The following is a 13796-nucleotide window of genomic DNA, read 5'->3' on the forward strand; positions in this document are numbered from 1 at the left end:
TACACCTTTTCAGGACGGCATTTCATCTAGACCGACATTGGACAGTATCAATATTTTGACAAATTTAATTCGTGGATTGCACCTCTTAACAATGGAAGCCTTGTTTATTAAGAAATGTAAATCACAACTTAACACTAAACACTAACATAAAAGAAGGGAGCTCACAATCAAATTTTAGGATTAGTTTGTTTTGCCTTGCATTACATTTTATTGTATATTAGACACATTGTAGATTATAATCTTACACCGTTTTTCGTTTTACATTATAAGGATTTTAACATAGATTTTATACTTTTAAAAAGATTGATAATGATTCGACGATAAACAGTCGAAATTATATTTCGAAATATACTTTGTTGTTTCTTATTTATGAATATTATTACGCCATGATATGAAATGACTCACCGAATATGATCCATATCTTCAAAATAGCTTTCTTTTTTATGGGAATCAGTCCCTCTCAGAAATTATACTATATTTACCTTAAGGGAAATAATTTTCGCGTAAACTAATTATCTAATTATTTCTACGAAATTTAATTGGAAGCTCGCTACTTGCGAAATTCCCGAATATTAATTTCCGTGAAATTTGTTTGTTTTTTTTTTTTTTGAAAAACAATTTACAGATTCATTTTTAATTTACCTAGAACCACCTGTAGTACATAAAAGAATATCAGCTTTAGTAGTACTTTTTATGTCTCTGTTTCCGAAAGGTGTTTTCATATTTGAAAGCTGATGCAATCTGAAAGAAACATTGTTCCACATCCGTATCCTTGGAAGTGTTAATTTCAGAAAATTTATAGAACTGTCTTATTGGCGAAAAATGATGCTGGGAATTCCAGCTTAAGTTAATAACGGGCTTTGTAAAAACGGACTAGAAATCCTAAACACTTGTTTTAATGTTTATACTACTAGGCAACGCAAAATAATAAAATATAAAACTATAGTCAAACTAAAAGATTCAAATTTAAAAACAAAAAGCTTTTACAAATTTGTTGAGAGTTTAATAAAGTCCCAGCGAAATTTATCAATTGTTGACGAACTTGATGAAACAATTAGATTATGTTTTCCTAAAATCTACAATACATATAATTTGTTAAAATTAAAAATAAACCATCCTACTGTCGATAGAGAAAATTATAATAATGTTTCCAATGTGGAAATGATTGAATTGTGCTTCTTTTTGTGTCGGAAAACTCTTCTTATAAGATTAAGGATGCTTTACGAAAACAGATAAAGTCAAATACGAAGAACAGAAAAAAAAGACAGGGAAAGAAAAGAATTGAGGAAACTACGAAAAAAAGTTGGAATCGATAATAATTCGGATCACCTGACACCTGACACCTGTCAACCTTCCTTTAGCAACTCTGCTATAAAGTCAAGGACGATCAAAAGAGTGGAAAAAAGTTCTTCCTCGGAGTCCAAGAAGAAAAAGTGAGGTAATTAGAACATTGGCCTCAAAATTTAACGTGAAAGTAAAACTTGGTGAGAAAGTTGGCAGAAAGAAAAATAATTTATCTGATCAGGAGCAACAATGGGTCAAAGAATTTCTTAATCGTGCTGATATCTCTTACACCACCCCAGGAAGAAGGAATAATGTATATCTCGGTACATTTAAAAAAGTTAAAAGGTATGCTCAAAAACGCTATCTGCTGTGGAAAATTAGAGATATTTTTGATATGCTTAATGGGTCGAAAATCATGGAAAACAATCGATCTTCATCTGACACATTTGAGAGTACCTTTGGCAAAAAACTAACATTTCGTCAATTGTACGACGTCTTTAAACAAAACAAGCAATACATTTTCAATAAGAAGATTCCCCAATGGTCTTGCCTATTTGAGATTTGTGAAAATGCTGTTTATCTAGTGAACGGTCTAAATAAAAAGCTTTTTCCCGAATGTCGTCTTCCCGCAACCGTCAATGAGCTTGTGGCGAGATTTTCGTGTTCCGATAAAGCCAATTGCATGACAGGAAAGTGTGTGGAATGCTCTTCTACGAAAATCAGTACAGATGATTTTAATACAGAATTGCATTCAGATGCTGATTCTTTATCATCTAACGACTCAAGTGATTGCGAAAATGTTGAAAAAAAAACCAAAGATTCCGTCCCATATTATGAGTGGGCGCGTTCCAAGGATAAGAAACTCAAAAAAATGCTGTTTAATAAGAGTATTGCTGACTCACTTTACCTGCTTGAAACTTCAATAAAATCATTAAAGCAGCATATTTATGTCAAACGGGTACAGTTCAACCATTACAACGACTTAAAAAACAATCTTGGAAAAAACGACATTCTTGTCCATGTTGACTACAGCGAAAGTTACGAAAACAAACAACAAAGAGAGATCCAAAGCGCCTACTTTGGTCATACTACGTTCAGCATTTTCACTGCGTGCTGCTATCTTCGTGACAATGAAAACAACCTAGTTTGTGAATCAGTTACCATAACTAGTGAGCTACCTGATCATTCTAGAGCTGCTGCAATTACTTGCGTTCTTAAGATTATTGAACACATGCGAGAAATTCATCAGCATTTACCTCTAAAAATTAATGCGTTTGTCTGGAGTGATGGGTGTGCTGCTCAGTTCCGTTCCCGTTTCGTTTTCAAATTGCTGGCGGGTATCGATTCCTCAATCAATTTGACGTGGTGTTACAATGAGCGTCATCACGGGAAAGGCCCAATGGACGGGGATTGGAGGGACTTTGAAAAATTGCATTTACAGAGACGTCATGTCGGGAAAATGCGTGATCGATACACCAAAAGAGTTTGCTCAATATGCTGATAAATCAATCAAAGGCATAAAATCTTTGTACTTGCCAGCAAATGCTGTTTTGGTAGAACCTGATGACATAGATGCCTCACCAAAGATTCCCGAGACACTCCAAGTGCACGTGATTAAACGCTCATTCGATCAACAAAAGGTGCCGTACATAGAATTTTATAAAACGGCTAGTGATTCAAAACCTTTCTTTACGCAATATTATAAGGAGGGCGCTTGTGGTCATCCCAAAAATGTTTCAGATGAAAATCATTGTGGTGGATGCCTTTCAGAATATGTTGTTAATGAAGAATGGCTTCAATGCCCAATATGTAAAATTTGGTTCCACAGCAACTGTTTTTATGAATTTTAAAGAAATAGGCCGAAAACAAGTCAAAGTAAAATATGACTATATTTTCTTTTTAATTTTTCAGATTTTCGGTATGACTTTTTCTACGAAAATTTTCATTTTTTTGTCGGACGGAAAATAATTTCGATTTGCAATATCTTCAAGTAAAGAATGTTTTATAGCCTTTTATTGTACGCATAAGTCACATACGAAATGTAAGTTCTTTTAGAATCCTTTTTTAATGTTTTTTCTATTATTGGATTTTTGTGATTTTTTTTCCGTCCGAAATATTTCCGTCCGACATCCTGGTCTCGCCTTCTTAAGTTCTAAAATCTTTTTTGTTACTCCTTTATAACATCTGATATTGTATTCGTAAGATAGCATATTATATGCAAGTTTAAAAATTGTATATTTCACCAGTTAAAGCTGATCATTTTTGATAAAAATTTTCTGACAGCAAATTTATTTATTTTTTGATTTTTTATCCAGTCCGTCCGACATAATTGCTTTTTAGGCTCTGGGGAAAAAAATATAAATTTTTTAAAAGTGAAATTATGTGCAGATAATTTTCTACTATAGCTTAAAAGCAAGAAATTAAGTTTATAGTTTATTAAATCATATTTTATTGTTTACATACATTCAAAGTATCGATTTTCCGTCCGACATAATTTTGTATTTCGTAACAGGCCCCAGAGCTAACACTTTGAAACAATTATAACTTAAAATATTGATATAATAACTTACCAACACATTGATTTGTGTCCACTCAACCGGAGTCTAAAATTATGGTAATAGAACACACCCAACGAGTTATATATTATGTTCAATGAACACAAGGTAAATGAAAGTAACGACTCAACTCCACACACTTTTATGGGTTACTTGCACAAAATTGTTAAGTACACACGACTTGGCTTGGACACAAAATTTAATAGTTAAAATATGAAAACGTGGTCGATCCCTTTTGGGCTCAGAATCGGGCAGTGCTTTTAGGTAACACCAAACCCTGCCACCTTTACCCAAGGGTGACATAGGTCATGGCCGAAGCCATGAAATTCTTTGATAACCAATCCTGAAACGGACCACATTTAGAATAAATTTATTATTTGCAACATAAACATAAATCTATTGTGCAAATCTCTACTCGTGGCTACATCTTATTTTCCGTAACAACTCATTTAGACAAATCTGAGAGGGAAATACCCAGCGTACTATTTTAAATTTCTCTGCGAAAAAATAAGTTGTATAATTCACCTTATTAAAATTGCATGTAAGGGATGTAATTAAAAGAAGTGTTTTGTGAAGTTACTTTATATGCAGCGTGTTGTTAGATGAATTCTTTTGGGAAGAATGAGTTTGTTTAAAACGCATGATGAGTTTAAAATAATATTAGTCCTATTCTCAAATTCAAGTAAGGATGTCTTTTAACATTTTGCTGTCATTCAGTGTTAAAAAATAGTTAGAAGGTAGCTACGTACTCTTTAGTCATTTCACAATTTCTTAGCAGGGCTATGTTGTTTAAATACTTCTTAAAAATATTTTCTATACTGGTCATAACGTTGTTTTTTCTTTTTCTTTTAAAGGAAGGCCTGGCCAACAGATTCTTCGTCTTAAAAACATTTAGACTTTTATTTTATTTTAAAAGTAAATATTTTTTGAGACAAAAGACTTCTACGAGCATTTTCCATAAAAAAAATTTATTATACAATTTATTATAATAACGAAGAAATAACTCAGCCGCGGATCCAGGGTTAGTCACATAAGTCGCGTGACTAAGTGTAAATTTGACGAAAAATGTTAGCCAAGCGAATGATGTCGACGATCCAGGTGTTGCAGACGGAGAGTTAAAGAATCGGATTGTAATTTATTTACGGCGAAAAGCCACGGTTCACAGCCCTCTCCATTTCACCTATGGCGATGTCGACGTCAAAGTTGTGACATCGCTACCATATAGACTGAGAGGGTTGCAAGTTATAGCTTACAGATTTTGACTGATTCATTTTAACTAATCAGTCACTCAGTCAGTCAAAAATCAAATAGCTATGGCCCGCAACCCTCCCCATTTCACCTAAGGGGCATGTGAGGTCAAATCGTGACGTAATTTTCACACTCTATGCGTAGTCTAAAAATATGTGGCCGGAGCCGGCGTAGGAAATTGAGGTTCCCTACTGCGTGGTTGCTTAATGGTTGCTGCGTGGTTGCTTAATGCCCATGGTCAAAGCCTTATTAAATTAAAACATTTCACAAAAAAATTATTTCACTTTTCTTCATGGTCAAAGCCTTCTTAATTCATAACAGTTTATTTCCAATTTTTAATTCTCAACTCTGTATTGAACAGATTTTTGTCATTGTGGAGGAGTTCTTTCTCAACTAATATTTTTGTTCTAAGAAGCAAGAATTGAAAACCCGGATAAGTAAGATTGCTGATTTAAATAAACAACTCTTCAAATGGCTAATAGGAAACAAAGTTCGTTCAGTGGAAAGTCATGGTAAAAAATATATTACTTTTACATCCAATCCATTAGGAGACTGTCTATACAGCTCAGCATCATTGTTATTGGTAGGTGATATTTCTTTTGTTAATGTTTTGACAATCTTGACATCCATATAACTTTTCCCTCATCTTTCTTTTTAATCCAAGCATCCATGTTTTTAATTTGTTTCAAAAAGGATGGTTGCTTACCAGACAATGTCATTAAAGCGTTAAAAGCTGTCAAATTTGATGGTTTTGAAAACATCAAGGTAGCATTAAGAATTCAAGCCAATTTACCGTCACATCCTGTGAATGTGAACGTTTCTTTTCTTCTTTAAGTAGACTTTAAGATTACACTAGGAGCACCATGGTTCAGGATCGTTTAAATGGAATTGCACTCATGTACATCCGTAAGTAAATCATGCTTAACATAGATGCTGTTAGATCGGTATACAATAAGCAACCGAAGGCTAACTTTTTTATAATCCTGCTTTTCCACGTAATTGGTTATGGTTTTTGTTATGTTTGTGTTTTATTGTTCTGTTCATGGCTGGTGTAATCATTTGATTCACCTAGTCATGCTGATGAAGTCTGATATTGGTAGAAACAGCAAGAGTTTATAAATATTGAAATACATTCACGATTGTCTCACTTTATTGTAGTGAATCCCTGTTAATCTCTGTTGCTGATGTTTTTGAATGATAAACAGTTTAAGTTCTACATTTTTAAGAAACTTTTCAGGCTCAAATAAGGAAAATTAAGAAACATTTCGGGCTCAAATTATCAAAATTTTAAGAAACTCCAGACTCAAGCAAATGCTTAGGTTTCTTATAAAAAAACAACGCGTAAGACGGAGAGTTGTTTATTATAAATAATGTTCTTAGGATATTTTCTAATGAAAGACAATTTTTGGTGAATTTTGTACCCGCAATGCTCGAATTAGCAAAAGCTTCAGGGGCTTCGCCCCAGACCCCACTTGGGAGGGGGGCTTACAGCACCCCTCAATTCTTTCAGCTAGTAAAATCAAGCGTTATTCGAAACATTGCTGCGCAGCATCAATATTTTGACAAAGTCTTGAAAAACCCTAGATCCGCCCCTGATAACTATATTTCACATATCTTCCTGCTAACGTTTTTACAGAATTTTCATGGCTGTATGGGGTGAAAATAAGTAGGCTTTGAATGTACTTACCGGTAAACAACAAAAATAAGATCTGTGACTGGAGATAAGCAAATATATTTTATGTACTATGGTAGTAACAGCATTTTATAACCTTTTTTAAACTTCTTTGAACTAAAGAAATATCTGTCGTGACCAACAACAATATTTTCTTCATGTTTTGAGTCCCTTTTCCACATCATACTATCAACTTTGAACGATAAAGTTTGTTATGATGAGATGGCGCTAAATTTGAATAAATATACAGACCAAAACATTCGATAGCAATTCGAACGAACATGGTGGCTTCAACTTTACTCCTTGAATCTTTACCTTCTTTATCTTTACTTGCAAGTTATTTTAGCAAATTCAATAGTATAAAATAATAAAAATGATGTTCAACATTTTTTGCTATTTTGATCTTCAACTTCTTCTAAGTACGTTCTGTTGACCCGTAACAATCACAATAATTTATTTATATATGGGAAATTATTTACCCAGGGTAACCTCTTCAGTTCCTATTGATACTGCTTTCTAAGAGGGTCCTGCGAAGGGGGTCCTAACGCATTTAAAGCTCCTATTTGAGCTTGAGAAAGTCATGCAAGCACAGCAATCGCTCAATTAGACAACCGCCTAAGACATCAATTCTGTTCTCAAGCGGAGCACTAAGCGGAAAGGACAGATTCACACTTTTATAGTCTCTGGCATGACTCGGCCGGGGCTTGAACCCAAGACCTTTTTCTCGCCTGTAAATTTTCTAATATACTTAATGAGATCACCTGGTTTCTACTTTTAAAATATATATGCATATTATTATATTAGAGAATCAAAAAGAGAAAAATCTTGATAAATTTTAAGAAAAAGAACTTTTGAAACTGTCCTTCAAAATTAATATCTTATTGAAATTCAGTTAAAACAATGTTGCTATGGGGATCCTAATACCTACCATTTTTCTCCCGATGCATTCTCTTCAATCGATCAGCGTTAAACCTTTCTTAATAAACATTTTTCTTTGTTTGGCCAAATTGATCCTTCCCCTGAACGAATGAAGTAAACTAGAAGGTTTTATTATAAGTTAGGTTGGTGCGCTTTGTAAAATCATTTTTTGGAGACGTAAGTTGCCCGAGCGCCATACGCAAAAAAATAATTATTGATGGCGATAAAAACTTTAAGTCGACTACCCATGTCAGTTATTTTTCAACCCGCATGTAACTAGGAACCACCTGACAGCAAAATGGGACTAAAAACTACATCTGAGTCAATCCACCTGTTTTGGAACAGATGGGTTGATGACGTCATCAAAAAGCCTTCAAACCCCAATATCTTTTTAACCGTTCGTTAATACTGCATAAACCTATACATAATTTTTTTATTAGGTTTCAAGCTCTACAACAAGTACACAATTTTCTAAGATTTTTTTTTGTACTTTTGATGGTCTTTACTGAGGTGAGCAACATTTTTAAACCTTTTATCTCCTTAACCGTTCGTTGAAAGCACACAATCCGATACATTATTTTGATCAGCGTTTTTGAGCTCCAAACGATAATAAAAACGGGTAAAATTTTCCAACAGAGAACTTTCGGAAATGTTTTGGTTAGCCGAGACTAACGGAACAATACGTTTCGTTTTCAGTTGAGACCAAGTCAGCCTACAGCTTGTAACCACGTTCATCAGTCACATTTACTAATATTACGTGGCCTGTTTTCAGTTACACAAGCTGTTATGCCCCACTTTGTAATAATTGCCCCACTTTGTAATATCTGCCCCACTTTGTAATTATCTTGCCCCACTTTGTAATACCTGCCCCACTTTGTAATAACTTTTGCCCCACTTTGTAATTTTGGAGCTGCCCCACTTTGTAATTTTCGGAGCTGCCCCACTTTGTAATAATGTCTTGCCCCACTTTGTAATTTTTGGTTTATTTTGCTCATCAATAGCCTTTCAGACGTTTTCATAGAAAAAAGCTTTAGAAGGAGGTTGCGCGATATAAATTCAAAACGAAGCACACTGAAAGGGTACTCAAATTGGAAGTTAGTAAAAATGATAAAGTGAATATATGCTTGCAGGTGCATTGTACACGTGATATTAAAATATTATAGCTGCAGTTGATTTTTTTTTTTGGAAAAAAGAAAACTCAGAAAACAAGTAAAAGTAAAAAAGTAAAAAATGAGTAAAAGTGTTATGTTTTTTTGTATTTGTATTTTCGAAAATTTTATCTGCAGCGACACGCGTCACCATTATTATCAAGGTGTCAAAACAATGAAATAACTTCTGAATAATATTCATCAAGCTGTTGTGAGTTTTGATAAAGTTAGTTGTGTTGTAGCAGGTTATAGAGAGGTTTATAGCATATTATTAGCATAAAAGATAATTTATTACTTACATCAAATAAACTTGGTTTTTTGGACGAGACTGGATAGGATATGATTTTGGACATCGGCATATACTTAATTTAACGGATTTTGATTTTAGGAATAGTTTTTGGACCAGACATGTTTCGCAAATTTCTTATTTTGATTTTGTTATGGAAAGTAAGGTTCGTATTGTTAAGTTACATTCATCCAATGCGAGAAGAGAGTATGAGATAATAGCGGAGTTGATAATGAACGATGGACAATCCAAAATCCCAGTGAAAGACAGGACTGCCACTCACAGAAGCGCGTACATCAAATACTGGAGATTAAAAAAATGATCTGAAAATAGATTCGAATGGATTAATTTTTTTTCAAGGTAAACGAGTTTTGAAAAAAAGTGAACTAAATAAAGTGGTAGCGAAAACATTCAAAAAAAGTTAATCTGCTGGATATTAAAAACTAAGGAACAGAGCTGCGGACGGATATGCGGGAATCAGTGGCAGAAAAATTCTCAGTATAACATCAAATGATGCTGAGTTTAAAAAATTTACTGTGAAATTCAGCAACAAAGCAGTTCCTAAACCAGTCACTGCAAATGAGGTAGGTGCTATTCATACTGTGATCATTTTAAATTAAATGTAAAGGCATGGGGAAGAAAACCTCGCCCTCTAGTTTATTTGCGACGTTGGGTCCCCTTTTCTTATCATCAAAACGTAAGAAGACTGTGATCAAGGTTGCTGAATTGATTTACATAATTGTGAAATGACGTTAATTTGTATTTTTGTATTACCTTTATCGTTATCGACAGTTGACTTGTGTTAATTCCCAGTAAACACCAGACGTCTTAAACACGTCTTTGAAAGACCAGATGAGACGTCTTTAAGACGTCTCTGACCCCTCTAAAAGCGTAACGCCTAAAGACGTCTTTAAGAAACGTAAAAAAGACGTCTTTTTGCGACGTGTTAAATACGTTTTAAAGACGTTTTTGAGACGTTTCCGTAGGTACCAAAACGTATTAATAGTCTCTTTCAAACGTTATACTGCCAAGGCAGGCCTGCTTCAAATAATTTTAGCCTATGGGTATTAGGATTTTAGTAATTTTAATTCTGATGGAGGTGTCACAAAACAACACAAAAAAAAAGGTTAAGAAAACGATGATGAAGTATTTAATAGAAACTTGATATTTATATCATTTATATAAATAAACAGTTTAATAAGAATAAAATAATATCACATACAAGCTTTTATATAAGCAACAACAACGAAAACAAATTCATTAAATACTTTCGGAAACTTTTCTTGTTCTAAAAGATGAATGTTCAATGAGCAACAGATGAGCAACAATCAAGCATTTGAAGCTGTTTTGGTTATAAAAAAGCATGCATGTATAACACAAAATATACAGTGCAATACTAAAAAAGTAAAATTTACTGACCATGAACAATAACAGTTAGTATCTTTGAAGGTTGTCTTGAACAACAGCGACAATTTATTTTCGCCAATCACTAACACTTCGGTCTGAGCTCTGCTTGTAAAATATATCTGTCATATTGTGCACGTTGGATGATGTGTTTATTCTTTGAAGATACATTCCAAACAACCCCTTAATAAAATGCATTTCAGTCATTACGCCAATATAAAAAGTAGCTACTGTTTTTTTTTCAATAACAAACTTTATAGGTCTAAAACTTTAGAACATGTGTAACGTGCGCTTGAAGTGTGGGAGGTATAGTGAAGCTAAAACTAAGCATTTAAAGTATCATTTTCCCAAGTATTGAGGAAAGCTCCCCTTGATTTCAAACTGGCTTAAAATAACTCGTAAGCATAATCTTCCGCGTGAAGACCAAAGATCGCAAATGTTTCTGCCCGAGAAAGTACAAAAAATATCTAAGATACTTACTTTTAATTAGCAAAATATTTTCTTTATTGTCCATTCATATCTCGGGTAAATACAGCCTTTTTTTGCTTTACTATTTACTTGTTGTTTTATGGAGCACATTATTCTTTTTTGTTCAAAAGTAAACGTCAAATGCAACATTTGTTGAAATAGAACGATGTTCTTTACAAGTTTATTCTATGCGGTCATTCGAACGCTGTTTTCATTGTAAAATGTATCCTTTTTTAGACAAATTTAATTCGAATTTTTGGCTACCTCTGTATCAAAAATTCTGAAATATCAAAAACGTTTATTTCTACGCCAATAATTGCGAATGGGCAAAGAAATAACGTAGTTATTTATTTCTTGTGAAATTTTCTTTAAAACGTAAAGAAATGATGACATTCATTTCGAACGAGATTATACTTGTCTTACAGAGACCAAATAAAGACGTCTTTGAGACGTTTATTTCCAACGGGATTTTACTGGTCTTACAGAGACCAAATGAAGACGTCTTTGAGACGTTTCTTTCGAACGAGATTTTACTGGTCTTACAGAGACCAAATAAAGACGTCTTTAAGACGTCTTTTTCTGGTCGAGAGACGTCCGAACGAGTTAGAGACGAGAAACGACGTCTTTAAGACGTCTTTGTGTTTACTGGGTTACGCTAGATAATGAGACAATTTAAAAAAAGTATTGTTTGCTTTCCAGGTTCATCATACCCATCAAATCGATCTAATCGACATGAAAAATATGCGAGTTGAATATCAAAGAAAAACGTATCGTTATGTACTGTCGATGTCTTTTCTCGCTTTCAGTGGTTAGTACCACTGTCTTCAAAACATGCAAGCAAGGTTAGAATGGAGCTTGAGAAAATTTACAATTTACATGGGACCACTAGTATTTTACAAAGTGACCAGGGTAAAGAGTTTTATGGATCAGTTCAAAGGTATTGTCAGAGGAAAAAAATAAAAATGATTAAAAGCAGACCTTACCACCCTCAATCACAAGCCTATGAGACTCAGACATTCAATTAGAAGTCCGAGTTTATCTTACTGCACACGGAGAGGTAAGCACTTTCGTTATTGTATCATTTTGTATTGTTATTCTGTAACAAAAACAATAGCAAATATATTTTATTCAAACTTTAGTTCGCAATTTCAACTTCGATGATTTGCCACCAGAAATATGAAACGATCTTGATGTTAGTATTGCAATGCAGCGATTACAATTGGCCCTCGCATATCGTTTCCACATATGCACACTTGCGAAACGTATGTTATTAATTAATTAGTAATTGTTTGTGATTCCGAAAAATTACGCAAATTTTTGCCAAGAGTTTACGGACCGTATAAAAAGTCCTTTCCACAAAAAAAAGCTAGAATAGCATCAAATTCAATCCGGGTGGGCATGCAAAGGATTGTAAAAAGTGCCGGCTCATTCTTTGGAATGGTCATAGAGCTGAAGACCATCCTGAACCATCCGAAATGGAACACGGCATGGCTAAATTTACAACTGCTGGCCTATTGTTGGTATATAATAGAAAACATTATGTGGAAATCAAAGAAGTAATTTTTAGTCTTTTATTCATTCCAGCTTGTATTTTCGATAGTCTTCGTTTATGTTCTAATGTTTTTTGACAAGTAAATTGCTTCCAATAAATCACACAGGTAGAAATTGTCGTATCTTTGTTCACATTTTTTATCTTTCTTTCATTCTCTTTTAAAGTAGTGCTTTTTTACCTGAGTTTGATTTGTAGATATACCCGCGGTGACACGTTGCTTGCTGTAAAAAAGGTCCCGTTGAAATCCTCGAATTGATTAGTCTGCATGTTATGTTAAGATTGCTACAAGTTTATTTCTTGTGTTATGTTATGCAAAAAACACATTACCAACTGTTTGTATTATATTTCTGTTATGTTATGGTATGAAAACACTTCAGCTAGTACATTTTTTCACAAAAAGAAAGTCAGTGCATGTGATGTTACAATGCTTGCTAACAAAAATTAAAAGTAATCATTCTACTAACGTGTGACACGCGTTTCATTGCTAATAACAAGACAGAGCATCCAGAACACCGATAAAATAACAAAAGATGACGTCATAAAAATGGCATATTGGTCAGTATGCGAAAAATCGAAAATTACAAAGTGGGGCAAGACATTATTACAAAGTGGGGCAGCTCCGAAAATTACAAAGTGGGGCAACGATGAATTACAAAGTGGAGCAGCTCCGAAATTACAAAGTGGGGCGAAAGTTATTACAAAGTAGGGCAGGTATTACAAAGTGGGGCAAGATAATTACAAAGTGGGGCAGATATTACAAAATGGGGCAATTATTACAATGTGGAGCATAACACAAGCCTCATACGGAACTTGCGGTGATGCTATTGAGGGAAACATTTTTAAGAAAACGAAGAAAGGGTATGTTTAACTAGTATATATATCACTTCTTCTTTACATGTAATGAGCCCCTTCTTAGACTTACTCAAACCTAAAGCTGGCTAGCATATAACTATCTAAACTAACATTAAACTATTAAATAAATTAGCAAATATTTCTTGGGTTTAAGGCAATAAATAACAAATTAAATTTTGATAAATTTTCTCCCTGATCTTTGTCAGAGCATCTTCAGATCCCAAGTAAAAAACTATGAAAAAACTATGAAAAGGCAAACCTATAAAGAATTTATTAAATAAAGTTACCTACCTAGCTGCCATAAAACTACTGAGTGGACAGTCAGTTTTTTGTTTTTGAGCTCTATTGTAGGCACGACACGAAGGACCCGGGTTGGTAAACATTGCTATGAAGTAGGTTACGAAATCGA

The 13796-nt window shown here is 33.9% G+C and overlaps 1 protein-coding gene across 1 annotated transcript; it reads left to right on the forward strand.

The window, feature by feature from the left end:
• The first annotated feature begins 734 nt into the window (after positions 1–734).
• Positions 735–2823, forward strand: LOC130625207 (uncharacterized). Its single transcript, XM_057440268.1, has 3 exons — positions 735–766; positions 915–1172; positions 1378–2823. Exons 1-3 carry the CDS (start codon positions 735–737, stop codon positions 2783–2785), a joined length of 1698 nt encoding a protein of 565 aa, XP_057296251.1. The 3' UTR covers positions 2786–2823.
• Positions 2824–13796: the final 10973 nt, after the last annotated feature.

This window comes from Hydractinia symbiolongicarpus, chromosome 14 (assembly GCF_029227915.1).
Source record: "Hydractinia symbiolongicarpus strain clone_291-10 chromosome 14, HSymV2.1, whole genome shotgun sequence".
Classification (NCBI taxonomy): domain Eukaryota; kingdom Metazoa; phylum Cnidaria; class Hydrozoa; order Anthoathecata; family Hydractiniidae; genus Hydractinia; species Hydractinia symbiolongicarpus.